Genomic DNA, 24,154 nt, shown 5'->3' on the forward strand with positions numbered 1-24,154 from the left:
CAATTAATAGCTCAAAAAATTGCAGCCAAATTATTGCTTGTCAGAAGTAATAATCAACAATGACTCAGAAACAGGGGATTGATCAATATAATTGTGAAATGCAGATATCACTGGAAAAGCAGTTTCGTACCTACTTGTGATTGCCGTACCAAACTGGTGGGAATACATATATATGTTATAGGTGGCTAGGCATGTGTTTCATTTGTATCAAAACAAATACACAGTTGAAATAGCTATACCAAAGTAGATGAGTCATCTAATCATACAATAACATCAATTAAGGACTGAATCAAAGGGCAAGATTAAAAGCTACGCATTAAATAAAGCAATGCTAAACAAGAGAATGGTTCAACACCACACCTCTGGCAGCGTCCTTCAAAAACTTGATCTTGATCTTGTTCAACGTGGCTAGAGCCTCCTGCATATTAATCCTCTCCTCCAATGATTCTGCGGAACAAGATAGAGCTAATCTCATAATGGATGACAAACACTCCCTCTTGCTGACAAAATCATGATCCTCTGCTTCTGGCCCGAGTAACTTGGCATCCATAACATCAAGTAATGGTGAATTTGCAACCCATTGCCTCAAACTCATTTCCCCAACAAACATCTCATCCGTCGGCTTCTTTCCTGTGAATGTTTCCATCAATACGATACCAAAACTGTACACATCCCCTCTTCTAGTAACTATTCCTTCCATTCCATACTCTGCAACATACAAATGTGTAAATTTTTATAGAAATATAATGAAATAAAACTTTAATCTTCTCATAATTAAGAACAATACATGTAAAACATAAGATAAACTAGCATTAGTTCTTTACCTGGAGCCATATATCCAATTGTGGCTTGAGTGATGGTTTGGGTCATTGAATCTCTTCCACACGAAAGTTTCGCAATGCCAAAGTCTGCTACATGTGCACTCATATCCTCATCCAATAGAATATTGTTGGGCTTCAAATCACAGTGAACAATAGGTGTTTCATAGCCATGATGAAGGTATTCCAATGCCGATGCAACATCTATCATAATACTCAGTCTTTGTAGAATATTCAGACAAAAGTTTAGAGAATACAACCACTTTGCAAGGCTCCCATTAGGCATGTAGTTCAGTACCACGGCTTTGAAATCAATTTGACTACAGCAACTGATGATTTTGATAAGATTTCGATGACGAATGTTGCCTAGCATTTCACACTCAATATCGAAACTCTTGAATGCCCCTTCTAGCTGTAAATTGAAAACCTTTATGGCCACATTTATCCCATCAGAAAATGTTCCTTTATATACTGAGCCAAAACCACCACTACCAAGTAAGTTGCTTTCATCAAATGCATTTGTTGCTCTAACAAGTTCCAGGTGTGAAACTCTTCTCCATAGAAGTTGAGGTAACAATGTTGTCTCTTTTGCAGCTTCCACATTCTTTCTTCTACGTAGTATCACTATCCAAATGGAGGTAACCATGAACATTACAGACAAGATCGTTGGTATAATGTACTTCAAGATGGATGTGCTTGCTTTAGTTGAATGTGCATCAAGTGTACTATTATTGCATGGTGGGACACGGAATCGGGGTGCACCACAGAGTTTCCCACTCGACACAAATGATTCAGCAGATAAGTTTCGGAAAGGCCCACCGGTTGGGATTTCTCCTTCGAGTTTGTTGAAAGACAAATTCAAAATTTTGAGGTATTTTAGGGATTCGAGTGATTTTGGAATTATTCCAAACAGATTGTTTTTAGATAAATCTAAAAGTTCCAAGCTGAGGGACTTGCCAAGTGAACTAGGGATAAGGCCTTTGAACTTATTATTCGCCAAGGAGAGATTGACCAAGCTTTTTAGATCCCCGATGCTGCTTGGTATACTACCGGATAAGTAGTTGTTTGATAAATCTATCTTTATGACAACTTTTAGGTTACCAACATCTTCTGAGAGAGATCCACTTAGATTATTGGATGATAAATCTACATATAAGATATCTGAAAGTCCCCACAAGGTAGATGGTATTGTGGAATTCAACATATTGGACTCTAATGATAGAAGTCTTAGTGGGATGACTAGATTACCCAAGCAAGAAGGTATAGAGCCAGAGAGTTGGTTAACACCCAACCCTAAGATTCCTAGGTTTTGTAGTTGACAAAGTTCATCCGGGATGTGCCCTTGCAATTTGTTAGATCCCAAATCCAAACCTTGGAGATTTTGCAGAGTTCCTAATGAGGTTGGAATTGCTCCAGTCAATTGATTGTCTGCCAAGGATAAGGTTGTCAAGCTGTTCAAGTTGCCTATATCGTTAGGAATATTACCTCTCAAGTTGCAACTGTATAGATAAACCTCCTGAAGTGATGTAGAGAGACTCTTAAAGAAAATAAGGAGATTGGCATTTAATGGATTGATATCAAAGGCCAAGACCCTCAAATTTTTAAGATTTTTCAAGCAAGAGAGATCATTTACTTCCGAAATTGTTGTATCAAGAGTTAAATTATTCCCCGCTAGAGAAAGTACTTGAAGGTTTGTTAAAACACAATGTGCTAGGAATAAAGCCATAAAAGAAGTTATGTGACATCGCTAGGAGCGTGAGCTGAGAAGCATTGGAGATGAATTTGGGGATTTCTCCACTTAGTTTATTTTCTCCTATGGCGAACTCTTGCAGGTTTGGAAGCCCAAGACCTATATTTGTTGGAAGGCTGCCTGAGAGCTGATTATTATCTAGTTGTATAAACATTGTTGTGGACTTGTTGAAGATTGTGGTTGGGATGAGACCATTCAGATTATTACCACCGAGGTCCAATATCTCTAAGTTTGGAAGATGACCAATCTCATATGGTATAGTACCTGCCCAACACTTTATTGTTCAATATATTTTGACGTACGTACAACTAACCTCATGTAGGAATGATAAAACACAATGTTGAATTTTGATGGTATGAAGTAGTTAAGAATAAATCATGATGAAGGGTATATGTACCTGTCAAATTGTTTTCGCTAAGCTCAATCTGTTTCAATTGGGTTGCGTTCCCAATACTTTTGGGTATGCTTTCATTGAAGTTGTTACGCGCCAAAACTATATTAACAAGTTGGTTGCATTGCCAAAATTTGGATGGAAGTGGACCTTCAAGCTCATTCTGAGCGAAATTCAAGTGTTGAACATGAAGAAGATTCTGGCACACATTGTCTGGAAGTCTACCCTTCAAATAGTTTCCTTTTAGAGTCAAAGTAATCAAAGAAGACATGTTGAAGACTAGCATAGGAACATTTCCTTCGAGGGCATTGTTTTGCACAAACAATTCTTCTAGTTGACCTAAAGTGCCGATTTCATTTGGAATTTCTGGAAAACAAAAAAAATAAAAATAAAAACACACACAAACACAAACAAACAGCTAGTAAGTAAATATTAAAACACTGCATGATATATTTGCATATGATTATCTAGTTTTTTTCGCCAATCGCCAACATCGTCTTCACGAAGGAAATTAATTAAAAGAAAAATAAAATTGTACAGCCAGTCAGGGGGCATACCTATGAAATTATTATTATCAAGGTAGATCTCTTTCAATGTTGTTAAGTTTCCAACTTCTCTCGGTATACTACCTGTTAACCAATAAATTAGCATATAACTGGGACCAAAGTTAAAGTGTCATGGTCATAATAATCAACCTGATTAGAATTGCAAATAAGACCCAATATGTACCTGATAAATGATTTGACCTGAAATCCATTAGTTGTAGCCCAGATAAGTTGAAGATATCATTGGGAATCGAACCTGAAAACTGATTACCTGTCAAAGTGAAAATTTGAAGTTTGGATAAAGACCCGAACCATGATGGAATGGCTCCCATAAATTTGTTATTTCCAAAGTTAATGAACTTCAACCGGCGTAGACGAGCCATTTCCTCAGGCAAATGGCCATGGAAACTGTTATTTCTCAAATCAATATCAAGAAGAAACGATAGGTTGCCTAGCTGTGGAGGAATAGTGCCTTGGAGACCAAAGTAGGAGAGGTTCAAGGCTGTGGCTCTAAGGTGGCGCACACCACAGGTAAAACAAACCCAGTTGCAAATGGGAGTAGTGGTTGACCAGTTAGTGGAGATTAAGTTATGAGGGTCATTGCTGATATGGGCTTTGAGAGCAAGAAGAGCATATTGGTCAGTATTGATGTTGGTTTGTGCTGCTGCCATAGTTAAGCAGCTAGCCGCCGTACAACAACAGTAGACCAGGAAGAACCAAGTGCTCTCCATTGTGTGAATAAGGTTGCAGATTTGGATATGCAAAATGTTTGGAACATATAGTACGTTGAGACGACAGAGTCTGCAACCCACCGAGATGTTTTGACACCATGGACGTCCGTTTAAGAGCTGTTAACCTTGACCCAGTCAATTCAGAAAAGACAAGGGAAGGGTGAAATTGTTAATGGTTTGCTGACATTTGGCAGCACAATTTAACAGTAACCCTCACAATTTAGCAGCCAATTTTTCTTTTTGGACGCAACCATCCATCTCAAGCACTTGCAACGAAGGGAGGGAATGCAAAAGGAAGGTTTGGAGCTCACTGCAACCAACAAGAACAAGCAGTTGCAGGCTAGGGAATTCTACAGGTTCCAAATTCCCAAGTGCAGGATCCTGTGAGAAGGTAATCATTGCTCTGCAGTTCTTGATGCGCAGCTTTAATTTCTAGAGAAGCAAATGCATGTGAAAACTTTATGGAAAGCTTCCGAAGGCTGGGAAATCCTTTAACCCTTTCATCTTCTGAAGACGATCATTCCTCCCATTCTTTCATGTCCTCAAATTTCGAAGTCTCCAAAAGGGAAAAAAACTGTGGAACCATTATCATCCCCCAAAAAAATTAATTCCTACTTGTTCTATTCCACATTTCCACGCATTGCTTTAATTATGAGATCTTTAATGGAAATTATGTACCCCATAATACTTGATGGTGAGTTTCTTCAGATTTTCATGAGGCTGCAGTGCATCAAGTACTTCTGTCTCGATTCCTTTATTTCGTGAACCATTAGTACTGATGCTGCATTCCAAAACTAAATCATCCAGGTGCTTCTTACCTCTAATCTGGCCTCAATTGCATCCTTAAAACTGCCGATATCATGCAAACACAAAGTAGAAACTGATCCGAGCTCAAAGATGTGACAATTAATTCCTTGAATTATGCAATCCCTTTTCCCATGGCTTTCCCCACAATAAAATCTGACAGTATTTGAAGGTTAATCAATCTTCCCTCTCCCAAAGGCATACTTTTCAGCAGGATGCCGTAAATTTCTTGGCTAGGTTTCCCATGTCTGCAGGCAGCATGGTAAGCCATCGGACGTCTGAAAAAAAATAATCTCTGCAGATTGTATAGACTGCTTGTTGACTCAGGTAGCTCTTGTTATGATTTTCTGTATTTTCCTCCAACCTAACAAATGTTTTTCCAGACACAGATTGTGCAAGATCATGCATTACCAGCCGTGACTTGTTAAGGGTGAAACAGTAACCCTCACAATCGAACCATCACGGCAGACTTGTTACTCCTAACTGACCGTTAGTGCGCAATGACTGTTGCCCTCTGAAAGAAAAAGGTGTGGCCTTCATCGGCCATGTTGCAAGGCTTTACCTGGTGTATAATGGGTTGGTGGTTGCGGCCCCTCCCGATTGAGACACCGATAACATTCAACTGTTTCCATTAACTTTCTGCACCATGTGGCCGGACTAGCCAAGAGTTAATTATTAGGTTGGATATTTGTGTGTGATTGATGAGTGATTGAGAATGAAAATCCATTTCTTACTCCACCAATAGCACCAACGTGAATAGATTGCTCGATTACATAAAATATACTTTTTAATTATTAAAAAAAATGTTGTTTATAAATATCAATGATTGAGATCATCTTATAAGTGTTGCGTCACTTACACTGTCAGTGTATAAAAGAATTCTCACAACTCTAACTTTAAATCTATTTTAAACTAACTTTATATTAAGGAGTGCACTCCAGTGTTTGAGCCTTTGAGGAAAGAACCTAGAAATAAATTGTGTCAAACGAAAAGCTAAGATGTTTTAGCATAAGAATATTAAAATCCCAAATTGATTATCATCATGATCATAGATTCGTAATGTGATGCGGCCATGCGGGTAATGATGTTATTACTATTGTTTGGAATGTAAAGGGATTCAAATTTACTCACAACTTTTATTTTGTGGTGATATCACCACCATATTAAAACTTGTCACGTCATATAGAAATAATTAAATACTTAAAATATTTTTTTTTAATGAAATATCATGATTAACTATAATTATATTTTATAACACATGACAGTTTCATATTGAGTGGTGGTCACTATCAAAATATGGGTTTTTTACTTCAACAATGTCTGAACTCCTCGAAGACTTTTAAAATGATACCTGAACTTTCAAAGTTATCAATGTGATATCTGAACTCATTTTTTCGTATTAACGTCGTACCTACGGTCAATTTTCGTCACGGAACCGTTAACTATGATCACGTGTCCGGCACGTGAAACACAAAATAAGGGTAAAAGACTAATTTACCCTCAAAAGTATTTTTTTTTTTATTCTTTTTTTTTTTTTGCTTTCTTTCTTTCTTTTTTTTCTTTCTTGTTTTTCTTTTTCAGCTTCTTCTTCCCTCTGCTTTGTCCCTTCGATTTGAAGCAGAGTCTCTGGTCCAAATGCTAATTAAGGGCGTTGAGCAAATCTGAAGAATTTCTTCATGCAACAGGGAAGAACAATGATCATCTCCTTCTCACCTGGTCTTGAATCAATAGGTAACCCATGGTCATGGGGAAGTGGTGGCTTCGGTGGTGAGAGGCAGGAAAAGGAATGGATAGATCTAGTGGCTTTATGTTTCCAAGGAGAGAATGAATATTAGGGTGAGTGGCGGTGATTGCAGAGAAAAAAGAAATAGATAGGTGTTGTGGTGTTAGTTTTTAGTGTGAGATTTGCAGGTTAATGTTTTTAGCTGCTTCAGTCCCAACAGTAAAAAAGAAGCCATGGCCTCAGATCAGATCTCACCTTCTCTCTCAACCACTCAACCCTTTCCAAGCACTACCTGACAACAACCGCATCGAACTCAGCTAGATCGATATGGCTACGTACCTTGCAAAAATTCAAGCTCCTCGCTACTCAATGCGTCTTCGTCGCCGAAATCCCCACGCACAGCCCATCCGCCAACCCCGTCATCCACCTCCGCCGCTGATTGCCTCGCCGGAGTACCTCGTCCGATGCTCCCACTAAGTACTGATATTACAGCCGCAAATAACCAAAGGCCTTTTTTTTTTTTTTGACAAATCAATTAGAACCTAGAATCAGGGAAATGATCATTGCCCCATTGATCGATAAATCAAGTTGCACAAGAAGGTCTGGACAGCCGCCGGTGATATCCTCTCCTCTCTCTCTCTCTCTCTCTCTCAGATCCCTCTGTGTGAAATCTCAGGTAAATTCCAAGTCTCAGATCTCGATCTCTGTTCTCTTCTGAGCTTCCACAATTCTCTGAATTCTCTCGGATCAATTTCTCAGTTCGATCTCAATAATTGTTCGTTCGGTTTAGACTCAATTTTTCTCTATTCGGTTTAGTACAATTGGAGAATTAACTTCTGCAAATACAAACAAGTTTGGATCTTAAAGAGGACTGCTCCGAGTACGAGTACGAACAACTCTGAATTTGGGGATGAATTGCTACATGAATGAATTGGTAATTGTATGAAGTCTGATTCTTTGAACTTTTTTCTTTTTTAGAATCATTGATTCTATGAACTGATAATTGTACAAATCAAGTTTTTTACGAAGGCTTGTGAAAAGTTATTTTTACCCTTATTTTATGCCTCACGTGCCGGACACGTGGTCATAGTTAACGGTTCCGTGACGGAAATTGACCGTAGGTACGACGTTGATACGAAAAAATGAGTTTAGGTATTACATTTTTTTGACTTTGTCAAGGGGAACCCAAAGGCTTCCTAGGCCCAAGATAAACTCCTTCGGCTCATGTGAAATGCTCCAACTGTGCATTGCAGCACAGTGCCTCGCCACTTTGACAGCTTCGGGGTTCGAACCTAGGTTGGGGAGCACACCCAACTAGGCAATAACCACTAGGCCACTTGCAGTGGTTGAGTTCAGGTATTACATTGATCACTTTGAAAGTTCAGGTATCATTTTAAAAGTTCTCGAAGAGTTCAGAGTTCAGACACTATTGAAGTAAAAAAACCCTCAAGATATTAGTAGTTAGCAAATTTAAATTTTTAAGTGTTTGACCTCGTCTTCGTTTTCCAAAGCCTTACGCGAGACATCGGTAAGACTTCATTAATTGCTTCCATTAATTTTTGGCAGCACATGGCGGGCCCCACCACTAATAAAGAGTTAAGCTGGGTGATTAATTAAGAAGAGAAACTATTTAATATCAAGAAAAACAGATTTTTTTTGGTGGACAAGAGAAACAGATTTGGAAATCAAGTTTCTCGCGTGGATAGGGTGTTGTGCTAGAGTGGTTGCATGATGGTGGAGTGCCTTTTCTTCTCACGATATCCCTCATATGTATCCAACCATCTCGACATTTCATATCTGACAATATGTCCAACCACACATGCCTTCCAACTCTAGCCATATACCCTTATAAAGGCCACACTTACCATGACCATCAATAGCCTCATTAACCATATAACGGTCAAATAATAATCATATATTTAAAACATAAAACCGTTAAACCATAAATAGAGAAGAAATAAACAAAAAATGAAAATAACCCCCGACATAAATAATGAAATAAATAAAATACATTATAATTTTAAATCATAAATTTTCCAACAGAGACTCCTTCCAAGAACAAAGAAAAGCAAAAGGACTCGTAAAACCTAAAATTCGGAAGACCTACACGGTCTCTTGTACAAAAAGAACTTGAGAATGGTGGAACTAAGTCTCACCAAATCAATTCGGATAAAGTGTAAAAATTAGCTAAAGCATCAACAACTTGATTACATTCTCAATTATAATTAATTAACTAATTATCATTTGTTAATTTGTACGTATTGATAAGTTAGAAGATAAACAATTTCGATAATTAAAATTTTATTGATCTAATGAATGTGAATTCATTCATATAAAAGAAAACATTACAAGTAGTTTGAACAATATAAACTAGAGTCACTTAACATGCCTACTCTACCAATCATCAGAAAATCCCCCATTGATTATCATGATGATCATATGTGATGCGAGCCGGGATAGTGATGCTATTACTGGGTCAGATGTTTTCCACATTGTGATGAAAACGAAAACGAAACCATTGATTTAGTGATCCACTCAAAAGATTTATTTCCACTTGGTACAGATTTCTTCCTTTTCGTGCCCTAAGCAGTCATTTTTCAATATACTTATCAGTTATCACCAGCAAGTCTTTCATTTGGAACTTTTTACATTCCACTTCCACGCGGCACGCGGGACCGGTCAGTTTGCAAAGTCCTTAATTGAAACGTAAGGTTGTGTGCATAATTGTACTAACATTTGCCTGCCCTGACCCCAAAAGTAGGATACTTCATGGAGAAAAACAAAAAAAACAAAAATCATGTAATCTATCACATGAAGATCTAACTTCATATTTCTTATGCTGCTTGAAGCTGGATTTGTATTATAGAATGTTTGTAATATATATGTTTTATATAGATATACACACAAACGCACTTGCAGATTCAAACATGTTGAAGAAGCTTATTGCAATGGTGAACACAGTGGACACGTTTGAAAAGGCTCTTTGTCCAGACTTTAAAGTCGTCGATGTATCCGGCGATGCAATTCAATCAGATTATTTTGTTTAATGAAAGCTAATGAGATGTCCCTTTGCAAATCCATAAGTTTGTCTAAAGTTTCCAATACTCTGTTTTTAGTACTCGGCTATATATGCTAATAGTTGTGGGTTTGTGCTTCTACTGCTGCTATAGTTAAGCAACAATATATAGAAGGAATAAGCAAATTCTCTCCTTTGTGTGAGAATGGGTGGAGATCAACAGGTCAATGTATAAATATCTACAAATTAAGAGAAGTCGTCAATTTTTTTTCTTTGTTCTATAAAATTTAAAGCAATTGAGACAATTGTTGTGTCCTCCTTCCCTTACTTTTGAGCAACAAAGACTTTGACTAACACACTAAGATAGATATGTCAAATGCAATACATCACTCATGAAAGAACCAATGAGCTTCAAATTCAGAGCTAGCTGTGGACGATATTCATAGTAGACTTCCTTGGCTGAAATTGGAAATATTCATATCTTCTTGTGGAATAATTTGCACCAAAAGGGTTTTGTGATGGGATATATCCTTACGGGCACATCAAGGGTTTTTTCTCGTGTCTTTACAGAATTTCAGACCAGAAGTTTTAATATTTTGAAGCACTATAGACAGCTCAACTAAAAAAGTCACAGAAGCCATACTATTTATTGGCTTGTAGCTCAATTTAATGTCGGTATGAACTATTTTTCTAATCGGGCATATACTATGTTTGTTATTTTGCATAATGAATTTTAGTTTTTGGTACTAATAATTCCTGACAGATCCAATCGTGAAAGAGCTTCCTTAGATTGTAAGATTAATACTGGGAAATGATTCGGTGGCTAGCTTTAAATTGATTGAGAATGAAAATCCATTTCAGACCAAGAAAAATGTTTGGAAATCAGCTATATTTAGTCTTGCATGTTCTCTCCACCCTGACGGCCAGACTTTTCATATTTAATCTCACAAGACGACCGAGAGAAGGAGAGTCGAGTATTAGCATTTTAGAGAGAGAGAGAGATCAATTTATTGATTGACAGAGATGAGTGGTAAAGCCCAACCAACTCTTCATGATCAATCCACAAGAATCTGGTGGCCCATTCAATTAGATTGTTGTATGGGCATATAGAGGATATCATCATTATTGCCTTCGAAGAAGTGGAATAAAGGAGGCCTAAACATTTGGGCCATGAGATCAGGGGCCTTGGCGACGGACGCAACGGCCTATAACTACAATTGGTCATATAATCAATTGAAATCCCCCCACCACCACCACCCCCCCCCCCCCCCCCCGGGATTTTCTGTTTGGCTTCTTCCGCGTCTCCTGCTATTCTTTTTGGCTTCCTCATTGTCTCTCTCAATCAATCAGTCTCATATAATCATTGTCCTACAACATAACGACATCTAAAGATGTCTTTTAATTGAAATCCCCCCCCCCCCCCCCCCCCCCCCCCCGGGGATTTTCTATTTGGCTTCTTCCGCGTCTCCTGCTATTCTTTTTGGTTTCCTCATTGTCTCTCTCAATCAATCAGTCTCATGAAGTTTCTGTCAATCAATCTCACCATTAGAGGTTTGGCGTATATACATACCGAAAATCATAAAACTGTTCGGTAGAGGTTCATCAAAGACTATTCAATATTTTGGTAATACTATACCGAACGAAACAAAAACCTGTAATTTTCAGTTCTACGATCATAAATGAAGAAACATGAAAACAAAAACGCAATTACCTCATTTTTAGACTCCAAGTAGGTTTTTCCAGACTCAATTAACGTTAATAAGATATATTTTGAGGCATAAAAGTTGTTTGCACAACATGAGAACGATTGAAGATGATGATTGCTAAGAAAGAAAGTGTTAGGGCTTAACAATGAATAAAGAGATCAAGTTTAAGTACATGTTCTAAACAAATTGTAATTTTTAATAAGATATTGTCCTTTATTGTAAATTTAATTATGACATTTTAGTCTTTCAATAAGTCAGAAATTTGCAGAGTGAACAAAGTAGTTAGTAGGGTGGCAATAACCGCATCAAAAAAAAATTGTCTTTGTTCAAGTAAATCCAGAATATTTGTCTGGCCCAAACTCGAAATTACTTGCTCTAGTTGAAATAGGGTTTATATTAGAGATATTCTCGGAGAATCTTAGGAGATATCCAATCAATGTACGATTATGTTTCCATGTACAACTCTATCTCTATGCTTGTAATCCTCTATATAAAGAGACCCTTATTATCAATGAAAGCACGACTCAATTCTCTCCCAATTCAGTTTTCCTTAAACACGTAATCAGCACGAAGCCCTAACCCTGAAACAAATAGCCAAATCTTGATTCAAGAATCAAAAACCCTAAATCCGAATACAAAACCTTGAAACCCTTTCTGCCACTGCCACACAACTTGAAGCCCTCGACCCCAGGAATCCAAAACCGGAGGCAGAAAAACCAGAACCGGCCGGAAACCTACCGAACCGGCCACCGGAAGTTCCAAACCACCCTCACCAAATACTCAACCGATTCACCACGTTTCGGACCTCCGAAACCGACAAAAATTTGCCAGCAGAAGTGCTTCGATCCCAGCATTCAAGAACCGGACGAAAACCTAGAAAACCGGCCTAAAAACTACCGAACCGGCCGACTGAACATCCGGCAGAAAAACAGGCAAAAGAAGAAAAAAGAAAGAAAAAAAAGGTGGAGGTAGCCCAAGCCGCAGCCCACGGCCCACAGACGGAGGCCCACTAACCGCCTAGCCCACTGACTTCAGACCACTGCCCACTGACGTTAGCTTGCCTCCGACGCCACGTCAGCACGCCAGCTCACATATAGCCACGTCAGCTCCGACTAGATTTCCGGCGACTGGAGACTTTTCCGGCTAGATTTCCGGCGACCTATTTCGAGGTATTTTTTACTAAAAGTTTCCGTTTTTGAAGTTTTTATTTCTTTTCTCTTATTTTTCTCGGGGACTTGCAAACTCCCTTCTTCTACCCCCCCTTTCTTCATCATAGGGGAGACCTAATTTAGCCAAACTGTGGGGGTTCGTGCTCACTCCAAGCTTGGAGCTTGTTGAGATCTCCAAACTTAGAGTTTGTAGAGACTTTATGATCGACCACTTACGTCATTGTTTCGATCTAATCCAATACCTCTTGGAATTGAATTTATTGGAAGCGATTACGCTCAGAAATTCCTAATTTCTTGGGAGCAACTACGCTAAGAAATTTTATATGTTTTCGTGGTAACCTTTTTACGCTCCGAAACTAACCCTAATTTCTTGTTCTCTTTCAGGATGAGTAACCTGAACAAACTGGAATTTGCTCAATTGGGAACAACTGGCACTGGATATCACAGGTGGGTTAGTGATATTCGTCAGCATCTCAAGGCCGATGGAATCCTGGATACGATTCTCATGCCTAGTCAGGACAAGCTCAACAGTTAGCACTAAAAGCAGCCTTAGAGGCAAATAAGGCGAAAGTCATCATCCTAATGACTCGTCATATGGATGATTCGCTCCAGTACGAGTGTATGAATGAAGAGGACCCTTGAAGGATGTGGGTCTCACTCGAAGAATGATTTGGCAACGTCCGTGACTCTCTGCTTCCTGACCTAGAAGTGAGATGGCATAGCCTCCGCTTCTGTGATTTCAAGTCAGTTCTTGACTACAACTCGGAAGCATTTCGCATTAAATCCTTAATGGAATTTTGTGGTAAAGAAATCACAAATACGATGTTGATTGAGAAGACTCTCTCTACCTTCCCCGTCTCTGCATTGATGGTTTCTAAGAACTATCGAATCGATGTTACTGCAGGACGGATCACAAGGTTTCATGAGCTCATTGGAGCTATGAATGTCGCTGAAAAGCATGACAACATCCTTGTGAAGAACTATAATTTGAGATCCGTGGAAACAGAGCATATTCCGGAATCCAATTATAGTCGTGCCCCTTAAGAGAGGGTGCAAAGAGCAAAACCCTAATCTTAGGGATATTTCTGGACGTTCTGGTCCATATAATCTCTCTACTTGGGAAGGTAACCGCCAAAATAAACGAACATAGAACCGAAGAGGTCAACGTGGAAGGAGAGGGGGAGGCCACACCTTTGGCCATATTGGTGGCGCCACCAACACTAAGAGCCATCTAAATGACGCTTTCAAAGCGCTTCAATCAATGGAGTTTGAGCAAAGAGATGTATGTTCTCGATGTGGAGTATCCGGTCATTGGGCACACATTTGCAGAGCTCGTGAAGAAATTGTCACCGCCTACAAAGCATATTGTGAAGCAAGAGAAGCTCACGATGTGGAACAAGAAGATCAAGATGATGATCTAGAGTGAAGGGTTAAAGACTACAAATTTGGCTGGGATCAATAGATCGCCAATTCTGTTTTAAGTATTTATTTTACCAAGAGATGTGATAGGCAATTGACATATATTTTGGTAGTAAATGCCAATGGTTTAGTCTTTCTTCAAAGAAGGCTCACCCAAAGTAAGTGTGATGTCTAGGAAGGTTTTGAGATTAGTGGTACTTAAGCGAGCCTTACTCCACCGACATCTCTCTACTCACATGGTCACATTTATTTTGGAATTACCGAAAGAAGTTAGAAGACTACCATTGTTTTACATTAGCTAGCATTTTGGATTAGATTTTCTTTGGTCAAAGAGACAATGATGTAACTCCGTTGGCTTATGAATAAAATTTTGAGTTCTTTTCATTATGACTCCATTTTGATTCTGAGCATATGACTTTGTGACTACGATGGCTGGGCCATCAGTATTAATTTAAGGACATGGAATAGCCCAAGTTCCCCTTGCCAAATGACACCTTGATTACTGTAACATAAACTCTCTACGGTCCTAGGGCAAATCACACCTATGAATAGCCAACGGATTCCATGCGAAAATGCATGTAGAGAACGGAAATGTGTTCCTTTGCAATATTTCTAACGATTGCGAACAAATGCGCATCTTAGAGAAGTTTATGTGTCTCTCTAGTGGACTCTATATCACTATTCGAGCTATTAAATCCAATGAAGTTATGAGAGAAGATCTCTTGGATTTAGACACATATTAGCTTTGTCACGACAGGATAGGTCATCCTGGTCATGATATGATGATCCGACTACTAAAGACTTCACATGGACATCCTTTCTCTAGAGCAAAACGAAACATGAATCAAAAGTTAATTCCTGGACTAAGTGTGACCGACGCTGCTGCTGCCTAGGGCACCACCTCAGTCCACCACCAGCCTAGGGTTGGCGCAGTCCCTATCCATGATGCCATGGATGGCGTCTATCATGGTGATAGCGCCCTAAGTCATGCTGCAATCACCAACTTGCTTCAAATGGCGTTTCAGACGCTCAGGCCCAACCAAAATCCTCATTGGTTGCTTCTAAAGCCTCTCGCTCGTTTTACAAAGCTCGTTCCTTAGGGAAATTAGGACTGAGACCGTCCTATGCAAATGATATGAAAATACTCATTCTGTTCTTACATAGAATCCATGGATTCTGTGGACTGATTCAACCAACTTGCGGACGTTTAAATATCTCATGATGATTGGTAGACACGTAAACACGCTGGTCACGTGTTGTGCAATTGTCCACTTATAATGCTGCTTATGCTACACTCCTAGCAAATATCATATGACAACGGGCTCACTCCTCGGATCATCATATTCCGTCAATTGGACTTAACGATGCTAGAGAGTTTACATCGAAGACTTTCGATGGTTATTGCAATGGGACTGATGTTGGACATCATATTCTCATGAACACACCCAAATGGTCTCGCGAAAATGACTACGATGGTAGTCAGGACATTGATAATGCGCACCAATCTCCTTATATCCGCTTAGGGTGATAAAATATCGCATGCAACTATGTTAATTCATCTACGACCCACCGCCACTCAATCTACCTCGGCGTTACAGCTAGTGACTGGGTACAAATATCGTACTTACGCACATTTGAGTGAGCCATTTATGTGCCAATTGTGCCGCCACAGCGCACTATGACAGGTCCTTACAGACGAATAGACAATTACATTGGATTTGAGACTCCGACAATCGTCCGCCACGTAATGCCCTTGCAAGGCGATCTCATTACCGCTAGATTTGCGGGTTGTCAGTTTGATGAGACAGTCTTCCCGTCGTTAGGGGGGAATAAGAACACGGATGTTTAGCAGGAATGACAGGAATTGTCGTGGCCTGTCCCCACTATGTCTCATCTCGATCCCCGTTAAAGTGATGAGATCACACGAATATGCTGCAAACATTCCTGCAAGGAAGGACGTCCCTACGAGAGGACGTAGCGCCACCCTACATGGAGGTAGGCATGGCGCCAACGCCACAGAGAGTGGCACTCTGGCGTTACAGGCCATGGCCCCAGCTAGGATGCGTGGGAGGCCCGTGAGTTAGAAGGATGCTTTGGCACAACCTAATCCTTGAATCATAGACACTCAAAATCCGTCTTATGAGAATCTTCTGGATTAAGGTTACTGTTGGGAGACGCCTTAACGTCAGAACCTATTCCTGAGAATATAGAGCTCTTTAAAAATTACACTAGTGTACATGAGACGTGGGATAGAAACTCCATCATAATTGATGATGTAGTTGCGCATGAGTTTGTTGAGCCCGATGATATCGAACCACGCACCGTTAATGAATGAATGTCAACGTAGAGAAATTTGGCCTAAATGGAAAGATGCGATCCAGGTTAAGTTGGATTCTCTAACGAAGAGGATGGTTTTTGAGCCAGTGATACCAACACCTCCTAACATAAAACCTATTGACTAATGGGTCTTTGTTAGAAAGCGTGATGAGAAAAAGAGATGGTAATCTCGCCTTATGGCGCAAGGCTTCTCACAAAACGCCCTGGAATCGACTACGATGAGATATATTCTCTCGTAATGGATGTCATTGCACTCCACTACCCTGTCAGTTTGGTAGTTTCCAAATAACTGATCATACAGCTTACGAATGTGGTCACTACGTATCTCTATGGGGATCTAGATACGGAATATACATGAAGGTTCATGTTGAACTTCATTTACCCAAGTCAAGTGGCTCTAGACCACGAAACGCGTTTGCAATAATATTGAAATGCTCACTAAAGTGACTACTTGATTGGGAAGGGATATGCCCGCGCGTTTCCATAACAAGTTTCGGATTCTATCGCGGTTCATGTTGGACATGATCTTCATTAGAAGCCCTTAAAAAGTTAAGGGAAACCGCTGAACACTTGAAATCTGAGTTTGAGATGAAGGATTTTGGGTGAACACGATTATGTCTCAGTTTGGAACTTGAGCATCGTGTTGATAGATGCTTAGGTATTTTGACAAGGTCAAACCTTCAAGCACCCCCATGATCGTCCATAGTCTTGATCCTGAAAATGATGCTCTTCGTCTGAAGGATGATGAGGAAGATGTGCTAGAGGTAGAAGTGTCTTACTTGAGTACAATAGGCGCTTTATTGTACTTAGCTCAATGCACAAGACCGGACATCTCATTTGCCATGAACTTATTAGCTAAGGTATAGCTTTACGCCAACCCGACGCCATTAAAGTGGTGTAAAAGATATCTTTCGGTACTTGAGATGTACGATTGATATGAGCTTGTTCTATCCTTACAGAGAGATGATGGATTCGGACCCATCACACACTAGGAACGCCGCCAACACTAGCCTGCGTCCACTATCCTCATCCCAAAACAACATGTGTTTTGGAAGGTTTGCTGATATTTGGTATCTCTCTGACCCACATAAAGGTCATTCCCAAACTGGTTAAGTGTTCACCATGGGTAAAGACCGTGATATCTTGGATGTCTACAGAATAGACCCTAGTCGCTATATCTTCGAACAATGCAGAGATTATTGCTCTTCACGATGTGGTTCGTGAATATCTATGGATTGGATCCATAATTACGCATGTTCGAACAATTGTGGTTTGAAATCTACCACAGATGAGCCTACGAGCATTTAGGATAATGCTGCTTGTTTTGAACAAATGAAGCAAGGCTACATCAAAAGCGACAACACCAAGGATAATCAGCAACAACAGACTCTCCTCAAGATCAAAGTGAACTAGGTTTGATTTGAGGACAGTGTGGCAGACTTACTCACTAAGTCATTACCTAAATTCCACTTTCGAGAAACATGTTGGTAGCATCGTTTGCGGAAGTCATCCGAACTCCCATGACCGTAGTCATCAGGGGGAGATGCAGACATCAAAGGGGAGATGTCTACATGAATGGTCTCGAAACGTGAATGGTGTGTTGTGCTCTTTTTCCCCTTCGACCGAGGTTATTTTTGTCCCACTGGGTTTTTGTTACTCGGCAAGGTTTTTAATGAGGCAACGAGAGAAGCACCACGTTTGGGCGACACAAGGGGGAGTGTTCAAGTAAATCCAGAATATGTGTTTGGCCCAAACTCGAGATTACTTGCTCTAGTTGAAATATGGTTTATATTAGAGATATTCTCGGAGAATCTTAGGAGATATCCAATCAATGTACGATTATGTTTCCATGTACAACTCTATCTTTATGCTTGTAATCCTCTATATAAAGAGACCCCTATTATCAATGAAAGCACGACTCAATTCTCTCCCAATTCAGTTTTCCTTAAACAGTCTTCTATTTGTTCATTTTTCTAAATTAGGGAGAATATCACAAATAGTCACTCAACTTTTACTTGTTCGACATTTTTGTCACTCACTTTTTAAATATATCACTTTAGAGCATCTCCAACAGAGATGTCAAATAGAGTGTGTCAAAATTGAATTTGAAGGCTGACATGGCAATGTTATTTTTGCTAGACTTCATCTCCAATGGATATGTGAAATTATAAAAATATTTTATTCATTTTTAAAATTATTTAATTCATAAACAATTAACTATTCTGTTAAGGAGTCCTTCTCGACTTCTCCTTCTAGTTTCATTATCTTCTTCTCGACTGCTTCTCTCTCTCTCTCTCTCTCTCTCTCTCTCTCTCTCTCTCTCTCTCTCTCTCTCTCTCTCTCTCTCTCTCTCTCTCTCTCTCTCTCTCTCTCTCTCTCTCTCTCTCTCTCTCTCTCTCTCTCTCTCTCTTTCTCATTCTCTATCTTCTTCTTCCTCTCCAGACCAAAGTTAAGGAAGGTGGGTATTAAAGGAAAGCGAGTTGGGTATTAATCATATAAATACTGACTAGGATTATTCAAGGCTATAGGTCAATTGAACCTAGAAACTTGAAGAGGCACAGAGTCAGTGGTCTTCGATCGTCATTCGCCGTTTACCCATGGCTGGGTAAGTTCCTCCCTATCTGATTTCGATCATTTTTGGATGACTGTGAACTTTCTCTCTTTATCCCCAAATTTGAATTGAATCTGAAGGTCTGCATTTTGGTATGGGTTGATTTGGATTTTCTAAAAATCGAACATCCAAACTTTGGAGCTGAGGTTGAGTACAGTAATGGGGAACTGAGGCTTGCAAATGAGTTTAATTGACATGATTTTCCTTTCGGAATTGAATCAGGAGGAGGAGAAACAGAAAGGGTTGGTTCTGTTTTGGCTTCTTTTGGGTAAAGCTTGGGACTTTCTTGGTGGGTTTCGGTGTTTGATTCTGTACTAATCTCCAAATCGATGGAGTCTTCTTCTTCCTCCTCAAATTCATTGTTTGTTACAAGCAAGGGACTGGGAATTGCAATGGGAAAAGGATTGGGTTTCTCCATAGTTACAAAAAGACGCTCAGGAAGAAAGAGAGAGAAGAGAAGGAAAGAGGAAGAAACAATAAAAAATAAAAGACAGTTCCCTTTGCCTATGTCAAATTTGATAGCCCAAATGAAAATATCATTTACACGTCAGATAAGACCCATGGGTTGGAGGGGTTGCAGATGTCTTTTCTAGCTGTTAGAGGTCTCCACGTGGATTTGACATCACCGTTGGAGATGCTCTTAGTCATTCAACTTTAACTCCAATATTTTTGCGTTAATTTTTTTTTTGCCACAGTATTAAGGATATTTTCGTCCAACCAATCATTAAAAACTGAGAAGTCTGAATTAGATTGATTGAGAAAAATGACTAAAGTGAGATTTTGACGAAACTACCATCTAAAAAAATGCATATTTACAAAAATATAGTCTATTTATTGAGATTTTGATGAAGGATTTAGCAAAGTGACTTAGTCACTTAACTTTAGGGTAAGGTCACTTAACTTTAGGGTTTGTTAATGTTTCTCATACATCAACTATTTTTACCACTTTAAGGACTCATTATACTACTTTAAAGACTCATTTTACCACTTGAAGGCTCATGTAGTAACTAAGAAAATTTACCACTTTAAGTACTCATGTTACTACTTTGAGGACTAATATTATTATTTTGAGGACTCATTTTAGCACTTTAAGGCAATTATATGCATCTCATACGTTAACACATTGTAGAATTTTCATGGAGTCTTAACTCCATTGTTTTTCCGTTTTTTTTTTCCACAGTATCAAATATATTTTCGTATTCCGTGAGTTGTAGCCTGTTGATTAGCTAGTCTAACTAACACTATGAAGATCATGGGTTCAAATCTCACTGACATCAGGGGTGGGGTGGGGTAAGGAAGTTACACTGTTATCCAAAAAAAAAAAAATAAGAAGAAGATATTTTCGTCCAACCAATCATGGAAAATTTGAGAAATTTGAATTAGTTTGATTGGAAAAAATGATTAAAGTGAGATTTTGACGAAATTACCCTAAAAAAAGTAAATTTACAAAAATATCGTCTCTTTAACTTAAATTTTTATAGAGTATTTAGTCAAGTGACTAAACTGATTGACAGAGTAATAGTTAGTGACCAAAGTGATATATTTGAAAATAGAGTGACCAAAGTGTCGAATGAGTCATAATTGAGAGACCTTTGTGATATTCTCCCTTTAAATGATTTTGAATCGCTAATCATCTAATTATTATTTTTGTTTGAATTAAATCATCTAATATAATTAATATCTAATTTGAATGAATTGATAAGTTAGAAAATAAAGGTGAAATTAAACACTATGTCATTATGTCTCCGATCCTAATCTTCCATTTGGCTGACTTGGCTTGGTTTAGAGAGTAGGAGCATATATATTTGGTTGGAGACTGATTCATCTCTTGTGCTTAGTTTTCTTCATTCTCCTCATTTGGTGCCTTGGCGTCTTTGAGCTGTATGAGGTAATTGTTTACATCAGATAACTCAAATAGAATTTCGCTCCTCACATATTTTTAAGAAAGATATTCAAGTTGCAGATGCTCTTGCTAATTTTGGTAATTGTTTACCAGAGACGTCGATAAGATTCAATTGTTTCCATTGATCACATGGCTGGAGATCTCCACCACTGATCAAGAGTTAATTAAGTTGGATGTTTGTGTGACTGATGACTGATTGAGAATGAAAATCCATTTCAGACCAAGAACTAGAGATTGGAAATTAATCATATGTAGTCTTGAGTGTTCTGTGCGCCCTGACTTTTCTTCAGCATATGTAACAAAGACTCGACTACTACACAAAGATCCATCTTTTTTATGATTAACGAAGATGAGTGGCAAAGCCCAATCAGCACTTCATGACCGATCCACAAGATCGAATCTGGTGGCTCAGTCCACTGGTATGTCTCCAATGATAGTCTTCAACATTTTGATGCCCAGAGACCATAAAGCCAGGCACGGAATTCTCGATGAGCTTTCTCTTTCGCCATCATTGTCTTCTCTAAGAAAAATTCCATACATCTTTTGCTTTTGTCCCAGTCTCACTTTCTATCGTTCCACAGCTTATTTGATTACTACTTAGAAGTTGCATGCACACTTCCCAGGTTCCAACCGACTTTAGAAATATGTCAGCCTTCAAATGATGCCTGGTCTGCTGGGCATGCATGAATTCAAATCATATCACTGATAAGTACCACCTCCTGTAGCTTTTTACTTTTACCTCTCTATCTCTGAGATTTAGGGGCCTCACTTCAATGTTCAAACTTATAAAGTTAGACAGGGACCTATCTGCACTTTGGCTTATAATTGAACACAACATCATGCAGCAATTAGCTAATAAATGCATTCAATCAATCAATCACTGTGCAGAAAGAAAACAGTTGCTAATAAGTCGTTAATTTATGAATTGATTCTACTTCTTTCTGTTTTTTTTATTTTTATTTTTTATTTTATTAAAGCATTAAGTAAGTGTATAATTATTTTTTGAATTAAGGTAAGTGCAAAATTATATAGGAGGTTAAGTTAAGGCACAACCTTCTCTTTGAGAGGAAAGAGAAGGGTCCAACAATACCGAAACTATAGTCAAACTAATGTCTAGTCGAGCACAAGGTTTTAAATCTCTGCGATATTTCCGATATATCTCCCGATATCTCTTTTTTTCGACGGACCGATATATCTAGGGGGGTAAATATCTTATATTTTACCGTTTCTGCGAAATTTCTCCGACATCGTCAAATATCCCCGATATATTAGATATTTGCGATATATCCCTGATAAAGTGAAGAAATATCTGTAAAATTTGAGGTAAAAAAAAAAAAAAACTCGGTAATTCTCTAAATGAAAATCTGTGTGAAGAGAGATCTCCTAAAAGCAAATTTGACTATCTGAGTGAGGAGAAATCCCTTCAAGGTGAATCTAGGTGAGTAGAAAATCCCATCAAGGCAAATCTAGGTGAGGAAAAAAATCCCCTCAAGGCGAATCTTTACCCCGGAGAAATACCCACAAGGCGATTTTGGGTGAGCAGTAATTCTCTAAAAGTCTAAATGCAAATCTGTGTGAGGAGAGATTTGGTACTATGTAGTCTATGACTATGTTTGTAACTCTGTATGTAGTTTGTAACTCTGTAGTTGAATAATAGAAAGAAGATAAAGCCATAAAGGTTCAATTATTCAAATGAGGCCAAATGACATTGCAAAAGGAAGTCAAGGAACCATATATGGATGACATGATGAGAAGAGAGTGCAGAGTACGGAGTATTAAATTTTCGCTATGCATTTTGAAAAAGTGAGGAATAATGAAGCTACCGTGTAGTCTGTGAGTGTATAGTCTGTAGTTGAATAGTATAAAGAAGCTAAAAGTTCAAATGCTAAAGTAACTATCAAATGGAATAGGTGAATAGGTATATAGATCTACTTCATGTTGCAAGTGAGCCGCTTGATAATGGCATTGATCCACTTCATGATTGGATTATGCCTGCACACCTCGATGATGAAGCTGGAAGACCTCTTCCACAAGTTGTAGAAACTGCAACTAATGCTGGAATCAACGTAGAGAGAGTCTTATCTGAAGAAGTTGTTAAAAACCCAGAAGATAATTCAGATAGTGATGATGCGTGGGGTGGTACAGCAACTCCAAATAATTCTGATGATGGTGGAGAGGGTGGAAGCGGAACAGGTGGTGGAGGTGAAAGATATGAATATGGACAATCTTCTGTGGATGGAGGATTCCAATTTACCTGTGAATGTAATTTTGATCATGCCACCCAAGATGAAGACCACGGAGTGAGAACAGCTGGTCATGGTGCTCAAGAGAAGACCCGATATGGGAGGAGCACTAGAGGTGCAACTGATGATCAAAGTACCCCAGCTGATGTTTCTTCAATTGCCTTAAGTTTTGACTCTATTAGTTTAGGCACAGAGCGCAGTGAGATCTCAAATGAATCTCATGAAGGCAACAATCAATTTGGTTATGATGCTTATGGATATAATCAATATGGAGAAGTATATGATCAGTCATCCAGTTGGGTTCATCATTATTATCCCCTTATAGGGGAAACAGTCGGCAACTCTAAAGAGATCTATAACTATCATGTTCATCACTACAATTCACACTATAGGGGTCTTATATCTTGGTCTGATTATTGCATTTTCGTAGACCAGCGAGCGGCTTTTCAACCGCCTAGAGTCTCTTTTTGGATGTAGATGAAGTTGACATTCATATGTATTTATATGTAGTTCTAAATTTCTAATAAATTGACTTTTTTCAAAAATGATATTTTCATACCCTGTATCCCCGATATTTCCGATATCTCCCTTTTTCAAAGTACCGATAGATATGAAGATACGTTAGATACCGATATTTAAAACCTTGGTCGAGCATGCTTCCCAAATAAAAAGAATGTGGTACGTAGTTTTTTTTAATTTTTTTTAAGCAAATTACCACTAACTACACTTTTTATCCAATATTTACCATTAACAGGCCTTTTTTTAATATTTCCCTTGCGGTACTGTTCATGACCCATGTGCAAGGCCCATATCCCGTGCGGCCATTTTCCTACCAATTTTTTGAATTGTTCTGTTAATGAGAAATTACAAAAATAACCTCAACTGATTTCTAATGGTAGCACTGACCCTCAGTAGTGTACTGATCCTCAGTAGCACTCAACAATAAATATATTTCAGAGATCGCATTATGAAAAAAGAATATCTCTAC

General features: G+C 38.7%; 2 protein-coding genes across 2 annotated transcripts; both read right to left on the reverse strand.

The window, feature by feature from the left end:
- Window positions 1–198: 198 nt before the first annotated feature.
- LOC133729440 (putative receptor-like protein kinase At3g47110) lies at window positions 199–1,773 on the reverse strand. Its single transcript, XM_062156969.1, has 2 exons — window positions 825–1,773; window positions 199–708 (listed from the first exon to the last, which is right to left on the reverse strand). The coding sequence occupies exons 1-2, from the start codon at window positions 1,468–1,470 to the stop codon at window positions 332–334; spliced, it is 1,023 nt and encodes a 340-aa protein (XP_062012953.1). The 5' UTR covers window positions 1,471–1,773; the 3' UTR covers window positions 199–331.
- A 706-nt stretch (window positions 1,774–2,479) lies between these two features.
- LOC133731319 (leucine-rich repeat receptor-like serine/threonine-protein kinase RGI4) lies at window positions 2,480–3,687 on the reverse strand. Its single transcript, XM_062158719.1, has 3 exons — window positions 3,517–3,687; window positions 2,966–3,325; window positions 2,480–2,832 (listed from the first exon to the last, which is right to left on the reverse strand). The coding sequence occupies exons 1-3, from the start codon at window positions 3,608–3,610 to the stop codon at window positions 2,480–2,482; spliced, it is 807 nt and encodes a 268-aa protein (XP_062014703.1). The 5' UTR covers window positions 3,611–3,687.
- Window positions 3,688–24,154: the final 20,467 nt, after the last annotated feature.

The sequence above is a fragment of the Rosa rugosa genome, chromosome 2, assembly GCF_958449725.1.
Source record: "Rosa rugosa chromosome 2, drRosRugo1.1, whole genome shotgun sequence".
NCBI lineage: Eukaryota > Viridiplantae > Streptophyta > Magnoliopsida > Rosales > Rosaceae > Rosa > Rosa rugosa.

What these genes read in the sequence shown, in the direction of transcription:
- LOC133729440 (XM_062156969.1), bottom strand. Translation starts at nt 1,470, where the DNA reads ATGTTCATGGTTACCTCCATTTGGATAGTGATACTACGTAGAAGAAAG. An exon ending in AATTGGATATATGGCTCCAG is followed by an intron (nt 709 to 824) that starts GTAAAGAACTAA and finishes TGTATGTTGCAG; the next exon opens with AGTATGGAATGGAAGGAATA.
- LOC133731319 (XM_062158719.1), bottom strand. Translation starts at nt 3,610, where the DNA reads ATGCTAATTTATTGGTTAACAGGTAGTATACCGAGAGAAGTTGGAAAC. An exon ending in TGATAATAATAATTTCATAG is followed by an intron (nt 3,326 to 3,516) that starts GTATGCCCCCTG and finishes TTTGTTTTCCAG; the next exon opens with AAATTCCAAATGAAATCGGC. An exon ending in TAGCGAAAACAATTTGACAG is followed by an intron (nt 2,833 to 2,965) that starts GTACATATACCC and finishes AGTGTTGGGCAG; the next exon opens with GTACTATACCATATGAGATT.